At 41.6% G+C, this 17,500-nt stretch overlaps 1 protein-coding gene across 3 annotated transcripts in view; it reads right to left on the reverse strand.

Moving 5' to 3' along the window:
• Nucleotides 1-17,500, reverse strand: part of LOC122264891 (angiotensin-converting enzyme) — a 38,232-nt gene that overhangs the window by 14,958 nt on the left and 5,774 nt on the right. For 2 of the 3 annotated variants that reach the window (XM_086534941.1, XM_043033971.2), the window contains exons 1-13: nt 15,298-15,448; nt 13,684-13,780; nt 12,460-12,603; nt 11,708-11,838; nt 9,404-9,512; nt 7,532-7,629; nt 5,967-6,148; nt 5,195-5,319; nt 4,383-4,570; nt 3,438-3,643; nt 2,702-2,824; nt 1,860-2,023; nt 898-1,424 (exon numbers count right to left, since the gene is read on the reverse strand). In XM_086534941.1, coding sequence (XP_086391067.1) covers nt 898-1,424; nt 1,860-2,023; nt 2,702-2,824; nt 3,438-3,643; nt 4,383-4,570; nt 5,195-5,319; nt 5,967-6,148; nt 7,532-7,629; nt 9,404-9,512; nt 11,708-11,838; nt 12,460-12,603; nt 13,684-13,759 — 2,073 coding nt within the window. In that variant the 5' untranslated portion in view covers nt 13,760-13,780; nt 15,298-15,448. Of the gene's footprint in view, nt 1-897; nt 1,425-1,859; nt 2,024-2,701; nt 2,825-3,437; nt 3,644-4,382; nt 4,571-5,194; nt 5,320-5,966; nt 6,149-7,531; nt 7,630-9,403; nt 9,513-11,707; nt 11,839-12,459; nt 12,604-13,683; nt 13,781-15,297; nt 15,449-16,092; nt 16,252-17,500 lie in introns of those variants that run through there. The other variant, XM_086534942.1, reaches the window with a different exon arrangement.

Here is a 17,500-nt window from a genome sequence, read left to right on the forward strand (position 1 = left end):
AAATCAACTCTCCAACTTTCTAAATTAACTGTCCATTTCTCAATTGATATCGAATTCCTAAATCAATTTCTAAATCAACTTTCTATCTCTCAATTGATATCGAATTCCTAAATCAATTTCTAAATCAACTTTCTATCTCTCAATTGATATCGAATTCCTAAATCAATTTCTAAATCAACTCTCCATCTCTCAAGTGATATCGAATTCCTAAATCAATTTCTAAATCAACTCTCCATCTCTCAAGTGATATCGAATTCCTAAATCAATTTCTAAATCAACTCTCTATCTCTCAAGTGATATCGAATTCCTAAATCAATTTCTAAATCAACTCTCCATTTCTCAATTGATATCGAATTCCTAAATCAATTTCTAAATCAACTCTCCATTTCTCAATTGATATCGAATTCCTAAATCAATTTCTAAATCAACTCTCCATTTCTCAATTGATATCGAATTCCTAAATCAATTTCTAAATCAACTCTCCATCTCTCAAGTGATATCGAATTCCTAAATCAATTTCTAAATCAACTCTCCATCTCTCAATTGATATCGAATTCCTAAATCAATTTCTAAATCAACTCTCCATTTCTCAATTGATATCGAATTCCTAAATCAATTTCTAAATGATATCGAATTCCTAAATCAATTTCTAAATCAACTCTCCATCTCTCAAGTGATATCGAATTCCTAAATCAATTTCTAAATCAACTCTCTATCTCTCAATTGATATCGAATTCCTAAATCAATTTCTAAATCAACTCTCTATCTCTCAATTGATATCGAATTCCTAAATCAATTTCTAAATCAACTCTCCATCTCTCAAGTGATATCGAATTCCTAAATCAATTTCTAAATCAACTTTCTATCTCTCAGTCTCCATAAAGTTCAATTTCTCACCGATGCTGCCTCGTTTTCGTCGGTAACGTCGGTGTAATATTCCCAGTCGATGAACGTAGCGTTTCGGACGAGTTCAATCATCTCGTCATTCATCATTTGTAAGGCGAGTCGAGCGCTCTCCTCGTCGTTCGGATCCACAGTGGTTGCGGCTTCGGCGGTGCTGGTGGAGCCGTCCGTGGAGGAGACAGGAGACTGGGTGGAGATGGAGGAGGAGGAAGGAGAAGAAGAGGTGGTCTCTGGTGGTGGTGGAGCGTCGGTGGAAGAGGTAGTCTCTGGTGGCGGAGCGTCGGTGGAAGAGGTAGTCTCTGGTGGTGGAGCGTCGGTGGAAGAGGTAGTCTCTGGTGGCGGAGCGTCGGTGGAAGAGGTAGTCTCTGGTGGTGGAGCGTCGGTGGAAGAGGTAGTCTCTGGTGGCGGAGCGTCGGTGGAAGAGGTAGTCTCTGGTGGTGGAGCGACGGTGGAAGAGGTGGTCTCTGGTGGTGGTGGTTCAGAGGTAGTGGTATCAGCGTCTTCTCGGACGCCACAATCACCTAAGGTACAATCAGAGGAAAAACCCAGTGAAAAAAGGACATGAAGATATTAAGTGAAGAAGGAAGTGAGAGAAAGAGATGCTGGGAGAAAAAGACAGTGGAGGAGAAAGTGGGAGAGAGAAAGATACTGGGAGAGAAAGAGAGAGTGAGAGATGTGAGAAAAAGAGAGTGAAAGACACTACCAGATAAAGAGAGTGAGATGGAGTAAGAGTAGAAGGAAGTAGCATAGTGGCAGGGACATAATTATTTCTACTAATATTATCAATAACAGCAATTGTTAAAAAAAATACTAGTAATAACATTAATATTAATATTAGTAGTAACTATAGCTGGTCTTCTCTTAAAATAACCAAAGTACCGCCACCAAACAACCACAACAGTTGATCTTCTCTTCATAACAACCCAAAAGTACCATAACCCAACAACCCTACGTACCTCCCCAGCCCACGCACTGCCCAGCGTTGGCGAGTTCTTGGTCGAGGAACTGAATCAGGGGGTCGAAGTAAGCGATGATAGCCTGAGGGTCCATTTCCGAAGACCCGCCCAGCTCTTGAAGAACAGCTGGCCATGGCTCTGAGAACCCACGCTCTAAGGCAGCTCTGAGGAGGATATCTTTGCTTTATTTAGGTTTTCTGATTTTTTTTTCTTTGTTCTCTCTCGTTGTTGTTTTTTTTTTTTTTTTTTTTTTGCTTTGTTTTCTTTTTCGTTTCTTACTATTTTTTCTTTCCTTTTGTCTGTTTGTCTGTATCTATGCTTACTTCATGCCTTTCTCTTTCCCTCTCTCTGTCTACTTTGTCCCTCTCTCCCTTAATCTATTATTCCTCAACTTTAATCTTTGTCTCCCTCTTCCTCTCCCCTTTTCTCCTTCCATCTCTCTTTCCCCTCCCTCTCCCTTTCTCTATTCCCTCTCCCTCTCCCACCCTCCCTCTTTTCTCTCCCTCTCCACTCCCCCCCCCCATTCCCTCTTTTCCCTCTCCCACTTCCCTCTTTCCCCTTCTCCCTCTTCCTCTCCCACCCCCTCCTTCCTTCTCTCTCTCTCTCTTCCACTCCGTCCCTCTCCCACTCCCACCCCCTTCTTCCCCCATTTCCCTCTTCATTTTCCCCTTATCCCAGCCCCCTCCTTTCCCTCTCCCTTTCCCTTTCCCCCCTTTCCCTCTCCCTTTCCCTATCCCTCTCCCCATCCTCCCTTTCCCTCTCACTATCCTCCCTTTCCTCTCCCTTTTCCCCTTCCCCCCTTTCCCTCTCCCTCTCCCTTTCCTTCCCCATCTCCCTCTCACCTCAGAATGTTTCCAGCTTCGAGGTTACTGTAGATGTCGCAGGTGTGCAGAGGTCCCGTATGTCCAGCTGCTTGGCACAGTCGCTGGTGGAATTGGAACTGCACGATGAAACTGACAAAGTATCTGAGAGAGAAAGAGGAGAGATGGTGGTGATTAAGGAAAGGAAAAAAAATAATGATAAAAATAAAGATGAGAAGGATAATGGAAAAGAAAGAAAAAGAGAAATGAAGATGAGTAGGACAATGGAAAAGAATGAGAGAAAGATGATGAAAAAAGGAAAATGAGAAAGAGGAGAATGAAGAAAATAAAGAGAAGAGAGAATGAAAAATGAGAGAAGTTAATCAATAAGAAAACGAAAGAAATAAATGAAGATGAGGTACAAAATGAAAAAAAAGAGAGAAAGAGAAGAAATAAAATGAGAAAGAAAATAATAAACATAAGTAAGAAAATTAGAGTGAAGGAAATGATGTGAAGATAAAAAAGAAAAAGAAAATGAGAGGAAATGAATAAAAATAAAAATAAAATGAGACAGATAAGCAAATAAATGGAGATGAAAAAAAAGGAAAAAAAAAGAAAAGTAACTAAAAAGGATAAAAATGAGTGCAACAATAACAATAATCACTACAATAATACAAAAGGATGATATTGATAACAATATTGATAACAATAACAGAAATAACAGTAATAACAAAATAACAAAAACAAAACAGTAACACAAATGCAAACACAAACTCACCTAATATACGGCACATTTGCAGGCACATGATACTTGGCACCGGGGTCGAAGAATTCCTCCCCCCTGGCACCATCTGGGGGTGCCACTCCCTGCAGGCCTTCTCTCAGCTGCCACCAAGCGTCGTTCAGGTTGTCAGAGGTGATGGAACCGTCAAACACTCCCCAGCGGTACTTGTCAATCAGGTATCCGAATGGTAGGAAAGCGATCTGGTGGCAGCGTTGGGATACAGACATTACTATATCATTTTGGTTTATTTTTTTCGGAGGGGGGGGGGAAGAGGGATGTGTTTATTATTCAGATGTTCGTTTGCTTGTTGGTTGGTTTGTCTACCCGGATGTTGGCTGGGAGGGGAGGTTATATTGTATGCATTTTTTTTTTCTTTTTTTTTTTGAGGGGAGGGCAAGGGGGGTCGTGAGCTTTTGTTGCTTGTTTTCTTACCAGATTGTTGTTTACTTGTTTATTTGTTAGTTCACTTATCTATGAGGATATTGATGCCCCCCTTCCCCGGCGCCTTCCCTCTGTCCCTCCACCCTCCCCTCTCTTCTTCTTCTCTCTTCCCCTGTTCCTTCTTCCTTGCTCTCCCTCCCCATCCTCCCGTCTTTCTTACTTTCTCCTTTTTGTCTCCCTCTCTTCTCTTTCCTCTTTCACTTCTTCTGTTTCTTTACCCCATCCTCTCTGCCCTTATGCCCCTCCCCTCCTTCCCACTCCCTCTTCCCTAGTTTGTTTCGTCTTCACCCCCCCCCCCCGTGCCTTCCCCTCTCTTCGTTACCTCTCCCCCTCCATTGCCCCCTCTTCCTTCCATCCTACCTTCCCCTCCTCCCCATACCATCGCCCCTTCCCCCTCCACCATACCATCACCCCTATCATACCTCTCCGTTCCTATCCACCCTACCTCCCCCTCCCCCTCCTCTCTCTTCCCCTCCCCTCCCCTCCCCCCCTTCCTACCTTCTCCAGCGCCATCTTCATGAGGAAATTGAGGTCCCTCTTCTCCTCGTCGCTGACTTCCTTCTCGGAAGAGGAGGAGGAGTCGTGCTGCAGGCGTTTCTTCGTGGGCGTGAGTCCGAGGACGTCCTCCAGATGCTTGGGTGTCGACACGGAGAGCGCGATGAGGTCGCCGATCGCCTCGTGGAAGCCTGGTGGGGGGAGAGGGAGGGAGGAGGGGTGAGATGGGTAGGGGGGGGAGGGAGGGAGGGTGGATGGGTGGGTAAGTGAGATAGATGGGGGTGAGGGAGGGAGCGAGATAGATGGGGATGATAGATGATAGATGGTGATAGATGGGGGTGAGGGAGGGAGAGAGGAAGGATGAGTGAGATGGGTTGGTGTGGAAGGGACGTTTAAATAGGAAGGGAGAAAGGGGGGAAAGGAGGAGGGAGGGTAAGATGGATAGGAGGAGGGAGAAGTAAAGGAGGAGGGGGGGTGATGGAGGGCGGTGGGAAAGGAATTGGGTATCATGTGGACGGGGGTGGAGATATGGTAGAGGGATACTACAAAAACTACATATTACATTTATATATATATATATATATATATATATATATATATATATATATATATATATTATATATATATATATATATATATATATATATATATATATATATATATATATAGAAAACTAGGAAAGAGAGTAAAAAGACACACACAGAGAGAGAGAGAGAGAGAGAGAGAGAGAGAGAGAGAGAGAGAGAGAGAGAGAGAGAGAGAGAGAGAGAGAGAGAGAGAGAGAGAGAGAGAGAGAGAGAGACCCACAGACCTACCTGGATTGGCCGAATCCCGGAAGACATGAGGCTGGTTCTTGTAAGCCATGAAGTACTCGATGTGTCCCATCTCGTGATGCACCGTCACGAGGTCGACCATGTTCACTTCAGTGCACATCTTGATTCTGAAAGAGAGTTACGGGGTGAGTAGGAGGAGGAGGAGGAGGGGGGGGGGAGGAAAAGGAGAAGGGGGATGGGGGGAAGGAGGAGGAGGAGGAGGAGGAAAAGGAGAGGGAAGAGGAAGAAGGGGATGGGGAGGAGGAAGAGGGGAAGGAGGGGGAAGAGGAAGGGAAAGAGAAGGATGAGAGGGAGGAGGAAGAAGAGGGCCATGGCGAGAAGGAGTGAGAGGGGGATGGGAATGGGGAGCAAGAGTAGGACATCTTGTTTCTGAAAGGGAGCCGGAGGTTAGGGAGTGAGTAGGGGAGGACGAAGAAGGGGAGGAGAAGGAGGAGGAGGAGGAGCAGATCTTGACACTGAAAGGAGAAGTTAGGGGGTGAGCAGAGAGGGGGGGGGGGTGAGGAAGAGGAAGTGGAGGAAGAGGGGGGAGAGAAGGAGAGGGAAAGAAGATAAGTAGGATTCAAAGGTCTTTAAATGTCGCTAATGTGGGACAGAGCAAAGCGACTGTGTAAGCAAGCACTAAAGCGTGCAGATCCGAGACAGAATTCCCTCCCCCCCCCATCCTACACCTCCCACTCCCCCCACCCCCACCTACACCCGCTTTCATCCCTCCCCCTCCCCTCCACTCACTCCCCATCCCCCTCCCCCAACTCACCTATAATCCTCTCCTTCGGATCCGAGGCAGAAGTCCTCTGCCGACGCGTGGCAGACGATGGTCCGGCCCCACGCGGTCTGGTTTAGCACGCTCTTGTCCCAAAAGGTGGGCGTCATGGCGAAAAGGCCGACACTGCGGAAGAAATCCTCGGCGGAATCGAACATGCGCTGGATGTCCCAACCCTGGGGAGAGGAGAGATGGGTGAATTAAAAGAAAAAATATTCAGGTTGTAACAGGAATACGAATACTAAGAATACTATATATATATGTATATATAAGTATAGATATATGTATATCTATATATATATATATATATATTATATGTATGTATTATATTATATGTATATACACATATATATATGTATATATAATTAGCCGCATAAACGTTGCAATATATATATAATATTAATAAGAATATATATATATAATATAAACATATAAATGTATATACATATAAAAAAAAAAAAAAAAAAAAAAAAAAAAAAAAAAAAAAAAATATATATATATATATATATATATATATATATGTATGTATGTATATATATATATATATATATATATATATATATATATATATCATCCAAGAAAAAAAACTAACTAGCTCACTAGAAATTAAACTTAAAGCACCAAAAGAGATAAGTGAATGACACAAAAATGAATATTGAAATTAAGATAAATGAACACAGACCATTAACGAAAAAAGATGTGGACCAAAAAAAGAGTAAATAAACATCAAGAAATCATTAACTAAATAAGTATTTGAAAAAAAAGATACTCCTCACTTAACAAAGGGAAAAAGGAACTTGAAGGAAAGACCAAATTTATATACAAATTTTAAAACGAAATTTAAAAGAAAGAAAAACTAGAATTTACATAATTGTAAACCAGATGAAGTTATCAATCCACTAAAAAAAGATGAAAAATAACAATAAACATGATAATCAAAGAGAAGTCAGAAGAGAAGAATAAATGCCTAATGAAAATAGAAATTAGACAGACAACCATCTTACATTATCAACCAAAAAATAATGTTAAAACTGATTAATATATAATGGACAACTAACTTACATTCCTAACTGAATTAAGAAAGAATATCAACCTATCAAAATAAAATTCAAAATTGTACTATTAACCAAAAATGAAATTTAAAAATGAACCTTCAACCCAATATAAATTTCAAAATCCTTTATCAACCAAAAAAGAGATATCTATAAACCAAATGATTGATAAATCAATTAAAATGAAAATGCTCTATCAACCAAAAAGCAAATATATTCTATCAACAACAACAACAAAAAAAATACTTTATCAGCCAAGAAAAACACAAAAATGTTATATTAACTAAATTATTTATTTTTTTAATTATTACTACTACAAATCATACTACTACTAAATAACACTAAAATTTTAGAATTATTACAAAATGCTTCATCAACCTAAAAAAGAAAGAAAAAAATCTCACATCAACCAACTAAGCACAATAAGAATATTTAATCAACATAAGAAGAAACACCTAAAAAAAAAAAAAAAAAAAAAAAGAAAAGAAAGAAAAAAAAAAAACTTACATTGGCAACCATACTCTCAGTGACGTCGAAACTTGGCATCTCTGGGAAGGGCATGACGTGACGGGCGATGTTTGACCAGTCCTGCGCCCACATGTTACCTGTCGTGCCAAGGGAGGTCAGAGGTCATGCGAAGTCAAGGGAGGTCATGCGGGTTCAAGGGAGTTTAAGAAGATAGTGGAGGAGGTGAGGGATGGAGTGAGATTGGTGAAGGAAGTAGGGAAGAGGGGAGGAAGATGAGAAAGGGATAAGGAACAGGAAGGGGAAGAATAAGAAGAGGAATGAGGAGGAGGAGGAATAAGAAGAAAGAGGAAGAGAGTGGGACGAGGAGCAGGAGGAGGAGAAGGAAGAAGAAGAAGAAGGAGGAGGAAACGGAAATAAGAGGAGGAGGGAAAAAAAGAAGAAAGAGAATAAAAAAAGAAAAAGAAAAAGAAGGAGGATAAACATAACAAGAAGAAAGAGAATAAGAAAAAGAAGAATTTAAATCCGAGAAGGAAATATGAAAAAAATAAAAAATAAATTATAACAGCAATCAGAAAAAAATCAACAATAAAACAGATATCAATGATATTCATGATAATCAAAACACTTATAAATCATTATAGTAGTTTAAATACATGTAAGTACAGCAGCAGTGACACCAAAATTAACATGGTATTAACAAGAAGAAAATTATAACAGTGATGGTTATTATAAGAAAAAGGAACAACATTGCATTTAACTCAGGCGAAATAACAAAAAATGTATATATAAAAGTGATGTTGCAATATCAACTATAGCAATAACAGTGATGTTGATGGCACTGGTAGCAATTGGAAATTAAGAAATCAGCTGCGGAAACAACAACATTGATAACAATAACAAAAACGTTTCCAACAACGAAAACAACTTGATCAACAAATACACTCGCAGCAACAAGGACAATACACCAGTGACTCTAAGCATATAATCTTGCATGTGCATATGCAACAAAAACACGACATGGACAACATACCGTGGATAGAGGCGGGGATTGGGCAGCAAAAACGGAACAAAAACAAAAACACCAAAGACAAATAACATTAAATAAAGACGAAAACAATAACAACAAAGACAAATGACATCAAATAAAGACGAAAACAATAATAAGGACAAATAACATTAAATAAAGACGAAAACAATAACAACAAAGACAAATAACATATAACACAGACAAAAGCAATAATAATAACAACATCGCCGACAGTAACACAACCAACAAAAACAATATCAACAACACAAATACCAGAATACCATCAACACAACACCACCACCATCCACGACACTATACCGAGGTTATGGGACGGAATATATAGCTATCACCAATACACAAACAACACCATCAACACAAGACGGACGATATTTGTTGTGATACTCATTTACAACACCATACCTAAGACACGGACGAGAATAGACATCTGCAACACCACCACTAACACTATACCAAAGACATAAGTCGGACAACACATCTGCAACACCACCATCAACACCATACCAACAACACAGACGGAGACAGACATCTACACCACCACCGACACCATACCAACAACACAGACGAAGACAGACATCTACACCACCACCGACACCATACCAACAACACAGACGAAGACAAACATCTACAACACCACCACCGACACCATACCAACAACACAAACTAAGACAAACATCTACAACACCACCACCGACACCATACCAACAACACAAACTAAGACAAACATCTACAACACCACCACCGACACCATACCAACAACACAAACTAAGACAAACATCTACAACAACACCAACGACACCATACCAACAACACAAACTAAGACAAACATCTACAACACCAGCAGGACGCAACACACAACACCATACCGAGAATGTGAGCTGGAATGGGCCCTGTGGGATCTATCTTTCCAGGGTAGACTTCAGAGAGCCGCATCCTGACGTAGGCGTGAAGTTTCTTGTATAGGCCTTCGGATACCTGGGGGGAGGGAGGGAAGGAGGGGGTGAGAGATGGGATGAGGGACGAGGGCGGGTGGCGGGCGGGGGGCAGCGGAGGGGCAGGGGTGGTAAAAGAGGTGGGGGAGGGGGTGGAGGGGGAAGGGGTGGTAAAAGAGGTGGGGGAAAGAGGAGGAGGAGGAGAAGAAAAGGGGAGGGAGAAGAGGTAGAGAAGGTATAAGAGAGGGGGGAGGGGGAGGGAAGAAGGGAAGGAATGGGGCATATGATGACAGATGGGAAGAGGAGAGGGGTGGGGGGGAGTAAAAAAGGTGGGGAAGGTGAAGGAGGAAGGGGAGAGATGAGCAGAGGGGAGAGGGAAAGAGAAGAGAGGAGGGGGGAAAGAGAGGAAGAGGTAGAGGAGGAGGAGAGAAGTAGAAAAATAAAAGAAAGAAAAGAAGATAAAAACAGGAAGGTAAAGATTAAACGAAAGACAAATATACACAATGGAAGGGAGGGAGATAGATATAAATTGGAGAGATAGAGAGAGAGAGAGAGATGGGAAGAGATAAAATGAAACTATATATCTATGTTTAAATTCGTATTTTCCTTCACTGACACAACATGAAACAGTCACAGAATCATACTCATCATAACAAACGTCCAAATCTTTTCCACCTATGCAACAAAACCCTCATTCAAGTCACCCTTTGCAACACAATAAAGTCAGAGTCTCAACCGACTCTTCTTCCTCTTCTTTTCTTATTTCTTGCTACTCCACTGTCTTCTATTTTTGGTATATCTGATCCATAGCATGATTTGTCTTGGTCAGCCGGATGCCCTTCCTACCACCAACCCTCCCTCCCCATTTAACCAGGCTTGGGACCGGCACTTAAGCTGTCTGGTTCCACTGTCACTTACTCATGACAACATAGCTAAGTATCTCTCTAAGTATCGGCACTTAAGCTGTCTGGTTCCACTGTCACTTACTCATAACAACATAGCTAACTAGCTCTCTTCATATATCGCTTATTCATATCTAAAATTTAGGAAACCACCGAGTCACTTCCTATTACTAGGAAAATATCACTCGTAAATACCAAATTATTATTCATTTCCAATAACGAAGTCAAGTACTTATAGCCAGAGAAAACGTTCGCTTCTAATAACACAGTCTAAGGCATCCTCATACTAACACTTTCTTACAAATACTGATCATTAATACGATCTAATGACACCAATGATCCAAGGGACCTGTTCAATACTTTCAACACTTGTTAGACCACGCTTTCTTAACGCCCACTGGACTTAAGTCTCCTCAACCTCACCTACAACCACGCCCCTTTCACCAACCATCATTAACCACGCCCCTTTCACCGACCATCAAAAACCACTCCCCTCCAATGACTACTCAAACACACGCCCCTTTCACCGACTATCAAAAAACCACGCCCCTTTCACCGACTATTAAAAAACATGCCCCTTTCACCGACCATCTAAACCCACGCCCCTTTCACCGACCATTAAAATCCATGCCCCTTTCACCGACCATCTAAACCCACGCCCCTTTCACCGACCATCAAAACCCACGCCCCTTTCACCGACCATCAAAACCCACGCCCCTTTCACCGACCATCAAAACCCACGCCCCTTTCACCGACCATCAAAACCCACGCCCCTTTCACCGACCATCAAAACCCACGCCCCTTTCACCGACCATCAAAACCCACGCCCCTTTCACCGACCATCAAAACCCACGCCCCTTTCACCGACCATCAAAACCCACGCCCCTTTCACCGACCATCAAAACCCACGCCCCTTTCACCGACCATCAAAACCCACGCCCCTTTCACCGACCATCAAAACCCACGCCCCATTCACCGACCATCAAAACCCACGCCCCTTTCACCGACCATCAAAACCCACGCCCCTTTCACCGACCATCAAAACCCACGCCCCTTTCACCGACCATCAAAACCCACGCCCCTTTCACCGACCATCAAAACCCACGCCCCTTTCACCGACCATCAAAACCCACGCCCCTTTCACCGACCATCAAAACCCTTTCACGACCATCAAAACCACGCCCTTTCACGACATCAAAACCACGCCCTTTCCCACGCCCCTTTCACCGACTATCAAAACCCACGCCCCTTTCATCGACCATCAAAACCCACGCCCCATTCACCGACCATCAAAACCCACGCCCTTTCATAGGCAACAACGTCAACACCCCCCTACCTTCTGCCACGCCTCCTCGGCCATCGCCCTGAACTGCTGCTGGTCCAATGACTGGCCGCCTGTGTATTTGTCGGCCTCTCGTTGGGTGACCGTGTAGCCGTTCAGCCAATAGGAGCCCGTGTTGTCGAAACCTGTTCGTGGCGAAGAAAATCAGGTTGGAGGATGTTAATGATGGTGATTGTAATGACGGTGGTGATTGTAGTGATATGATGATGAAATGGTGATTTTAATAATTGAAGTAATATTGATATTAAATTAATGAAAATAAAGGTATGCCAGAAATGAGACTGCCCTTCAGGAGGGGAAATATATACCTATATCTACTTACCTTTCGGGCAAGAATAGATACATAACAAAAATCGATAGAAAGAAAAAATAAATTAACGGAGCACCACTCAAACATTTTTCGAGTAATGAAAATATTCCTCATTAGCTGAGAATGATATAGGGCCAAAAAATTAGGGATTTTTTCGGGATAACCGAAAAATAGTCCCTGTGGATATTTAGCAATTGTAAGTTAAGATTAATATTGATAATGGTTAGGAGAGTTGTCATTTAAATGTATAGTCACTTACTCTATACTGCCGTATTTATTCATGTGTTTAGTTATCTACATATCCAATAAAGTAACGTACTTTATTTCGGGATCTAATCTATCGGAAGGTGAATAAATGATGAATAACAGAAATGATAAAAAAATAACAACATCGATGATAAAAAACAAAAAACAAAAACCACAAAGTTATTCTCACCGTCCAAAGTCGCCGCCTTGTTCGACAGTTCGACAAAACGAATGAAATCTTCTCGCATTAATTTTCCAGTGTTTTCCCGCCATTCCACCCACGCATGTCGCAGCTCTTCCCAGTCTACGGACGTGGCGAGGACCATTTCGATGTCTGAGGAGGGATTTGTGATGAGAATAAGGATGATGAATTATTGGAAATGGTAGTATTGAAATTGAAAGTATTGAAAGGAGTAGTATTGAAATTGAATGTATTGAAAATGGTAGTATTGAAATTGAAAGTATTGAAAGGAGTAGTATTGAAATTGAATGTATTGAAAATGGTAGTATTGAAATTGAATGTATTGAAAATGGTAGTATTGAAATTGAAAGTATTTGAAATGGTAGTTCGTTGAGATCCTGAGAGGGAAAGGAGAAAATTTATGTAAATGTATATATATATTTTTTTCTCCAACGTATCAAAACATCGGCATTATTAAGTATCTATTGATTCATCAACTTGATTACAAAGCATTTATTTTTTCTTTTCTTTTCAGGGACCTTACTTATCACACAACAAACTGTTTATCACAGACTCGTATGGTTAACCTTACCTTGTTTATCAATAATTCTCTCAAGATCAAACTTTATCAATGGCCTATCTTTGATTCATGATCTCAAACGATATACTTTATCAATTACACATCTATTAATTCATTGACTCAAACAATAAGAGTTATTAATGACTCAATGGTCTTCGTTACCTTAGATATTATTAATGACTCACTGATAAAGTTACCTTGAGTTAGATTAAACTTTGTCATTGACTTAGATTGTCAGTGACCCTCTAAATTACCTTGAACTTTTCCAATAACTCCATTTAGTTACTTTGAACTTTGTTAGCTTGAACCTCGCCAATGACTCACTAAGTTACCTTGAACTCTATCAATGACCCAGTAAGTTACCTTGAACCTTACCAATAACTCACTAAGTAACCTTGAACCTCGCCAATGACCCAGTAAGTTACCTTGAACCTCACCAGTGACCCACAAAGTTACCTTGAACCTCACCAATGACCCACTAAGTTACCTTGAACCTCACCAATGACCCACAAAGTTACCTTGAACCTTGCCAATAACTCACTAAGTTACCTTTAACTCTACCAATGACTCAACAACTCACACAGGATAAACTTCATCCGTGACTCACTGACTCACTCACTCACTCAACACTCTCCTTCTCCCTATGACCTTACCGGGCTCGAGGGTCAGGTCACACTGGGTGTCGTCGTGGAAATCACATATTGTCGCTGTGCTGTAGATTGTCTCCATGCCAGCCTGGAGGAGCTTGTACTGCGGGGGGTGGGGGGGAGGGGGGAGTTTATTTATTTTATTTTATTATTATTTTTTTTTTTTTTTGAGGTTCCATTTGTTTTTTAAGAATGTTTTTTTTTTAGGTTTTATTATTCTTTTCTTTTTTGTTTGTTTTTTGAGGTTTGAGTTGTGTTTTTTGTTTGTTTTTTGTTTGTTTGGTTAGGGTGTTTTTTTTTGGGGGGGAGGGTAGGTTTGTTTTGTTTCTTTTTTTGTTTGTTTGTATAGTGAATGTTTGTTTATATTTGTTTTTGTTGTTAGGTTTGATTTTAATGTTTTATTTCCTGTTTCTATCTATTTATTTATTTTCTTTCTTTTGATTATATTCTATTTTGTTTGTTTGTCGTTATTTTATTATAATTATTATCAATATTTTCTTTTACATGAACGTATACAAATCATCGTACACATGTGCACAAATGTAAGCAAATCCTCGTACACATATTTACACATATGTAGTATATATACATACATACATACATATATATATATATATATATATATATATATATATATATATATATATATATATATATATATATATATATATACATGTATATGTATGTATATATATATTATATATATATACACACATATATATGTATGTATATATATATTATATACACACACACATATATATATATGTATGTATACACACACACACACACAACCACACATCCACACCCGCACCATCACAATCACTCAAAACAGTCACAATCATACAACAACCTCCAGAACCGCACAACCACATCTTTACAGTTACAACCACACATGACAACAATGACTTCCACAATCACACACAATCACAGCCATACAACCACATCCACGCAATCAAGACAATACAACCTCATCTCTACAATCAGAACCACACATAACAATCACACAATAACTTCTACAACCACATACAATCACAGCCATACAATCTCACATCTACAGCTACACACAATTACAACCATACAACTACATCCATACAATCGCACCTATACAATCACAACCACAATTTTACGACCATACAACCACACCTTTACGATCACAACCACACATGCATCCACACAATCACAACCACACACACAACATCCACACACAACCAGACCTAAACAATCACAACCACACACAACCAAACCAAAACAATCACAACCACACACAACCAGACCTAAACAATCACAACCACATACAACCAAACCACACACAACCAAACCAAAACAATCAGAACCACACACACAACATCCACACAACCACAACCACACACAACCAGACCTAAACAATCACAACCACACACACAACATCCACACACACAACAACCAAACCACAAACAACCAACACACACAACCAGACCAAACATCCACACAACAAACCAAACCAAAACAACCACAACCACACACAACCACACACAACCACAACCACACACACAACATCCACACACACAACATCCACACGCAACAAAACCAAAACAACCACAACCACACCCAACCACACAGCCACACAGCCACACTTCCTACCTCCTCCAGATCCTCCTGGCTGAGCGCGCCCGGGCCCTTCTTCGCCAGGAACCGGAAGCGCCTGTAGAGGTCATCGTCCTGGAAGTCATCGTAGCCGAAGAGGGACGAGTTGACGGCCGCCTCGCCCTTGAAGCGCCTCGCCCTGACGGTGCGGCGTCTGGAGGCGGAGGGGGAGGGTGAGATGGAAGGGGGGTGGGGGGAAGGGGGGGGGTTACGTGGATTGTGTAGTGTTTTGTGTTTTTTTTTTTTTTTTTTTTTTTTTTTTTTGATTTTTTTTGTGGGGGGGTTGTTTTGTTGGGTTTTAGCTGTGTTGGGTTTTAGCTCTACTGTCTGTTTTGCTTCTTTTTTTTTTTTTTTTCTTTTTTTTTTTTTTTTTTTTCTTTCTCTATCCTATCCTTCCCTTGCTTCTTCCTCGTCCCTTTTCCTTCTCTCTCTTCCTTTTCTTCTCTTGCTCTTCCTCTCTCCTCTCTCTTTCTCTCTTTCTATCTATCTCTTAAATATCTCCTATCTATCTAATATATATATGAATAATAATATATGAAATATATATATAATATATATAATATATATATATAATGTTGTGTATGTTTGTGTGTGTGTGTGTGTGTGTGTTGTGTGTGTGTGGTGTGTGTGTGTGTTGTATGCGTGTGTGTGTGTGTGTGTGTGTATATATACATATATATGTATATATATATATTATATATATATATATATATATATATTTATAGATTATAGATATTTAAATAAGATTTATGTGATTATGTTAACGCAATCACACACAGCCACACTTCCTACCTCCTCCAGATCCTCCTGGCTGAGCGCGCCCGGGCCCTTCTTCGCCAGGAACCGGAAGCGCCTGTAGAGGTCATCGTCCTGGAAGTCATCGTAGCCGAAGAGGGACGAGTTGACGGCCGCCTCGCCCTTGAAGCCAAGGTACCTGACGGCGGCGGCGTTCTGGAGGCGGAGGGGGACGTTGGTCGTGAGATAAGGGAAATTTGGTAGTGGTGAGAGTAGTATTTAAATTGAAGAGATTGAACACATGATAATACACAAAGAAACCCTACCAATTAATTAATCCTTTTCATCATTATTCTCATTATCCTATTTTACACGACCCATTTTCCATTTCCATTTTCGCTCCAATTAAATTAAAAATAGGCGATTCATCAGACCGTACTTTCACTATAGCATTTTTATCATTATGGTATTAACTTTTTTTCTTATTGTTATTAGCTAAATACTTTCAACAGCGGTGTTAATTCCCACAATGTCGTCTAGTAACACACAGGTATATAGATAAGGCCACATGATAACGTTTATCTGAATTGAGATAAGAGAGGTTGTAGCTCCAGATTTTGGAGTGTTTTGAGAAGGGGGGTGGGAGGGAGAGGGGGGGGTGAGAGGGACTGTGGGAGAGAGAGGGAGGGTTGGAGGAAGAAGGAGAGTGGAAGGGAGGGTGGGAGGGAGGGTGGGATAAAGGGAAGGAGAGAGGGAGAGAGGGTGGGAGGGAGAGGGAAGGAGAGAGAGGGACTGTGGGAGATAGAGGGAGGGTGGGAGAGAACGGGAGGGTGGGAGGGAGAGAGACTGTGGGAGATAGAGAGAGGGTGGGAGGGAGGGTGGGAGAGAGGAGGAGAGAGAGAGGGAGGGTGGGAGAGGGAAGAAGAGAGAGAGGGAGGGAGGATGGGAGAGGGAGGGTGGGAGAGAAAAGGAGAGAGAGAGGGAGGGTGGGAGGGAGAGGGAAGGAGAAAGAGAGGGAGGGTGGGATTAGGGAAGTAGAGAGAACGGGAGGGTGGGAGGGAGAGAGACTGTGGGAGATAGAGAGAGGGTGGGAGGGAGGGTGGGAGAGAGGAGGAGAGAGAGAGGGAGGGTGGGAGAGGGAAGAAGAGAGAGAGGGAGGGAGGATGGGAGAGGGAGGGTGGGAGAGAAAAGGAGAGAGAGAGGGAGGGTGGGAGGGAGAGGGAAGGAGAAAGAGAGGGAGGGTGGGATTAGGGAAGTAGAGAGAGAGGGAGGTTGGGAGGGAGAGAGCGAGGGTGTAGGGGGGAGGGAGAAGGAAGGTGGGAGGGAGAGGGAGGGAAGGGTGAAGGAGGTACAGGAAGGAGGGAGGGAGAGAATGAGATAGAGAAAAAAAAGAGAGAGATAGGTGGAAAGATAGATAGATAGAGAGAGAGAGAGAGAGAGAGAGAGAGAGAAAGAAAAAAAAGTA

The sequence above is a fragment of the Penaeus japonicus genome, unplaced genomic scaffold (assembly GCF_977035675.1).
Source record: "Penaeus japonicus unplaced genomic scaffold, GWHDUDI00000001_assembly GWHDUDI00000042, whole genome shotgun sequence".
Classification (NCBI taxonomy): Eukaryota; Metazoa; Arthropoda; class Malacostraca; order Decapoda; family Penaeidae; genus Penaeus; species Penaeus japonicus.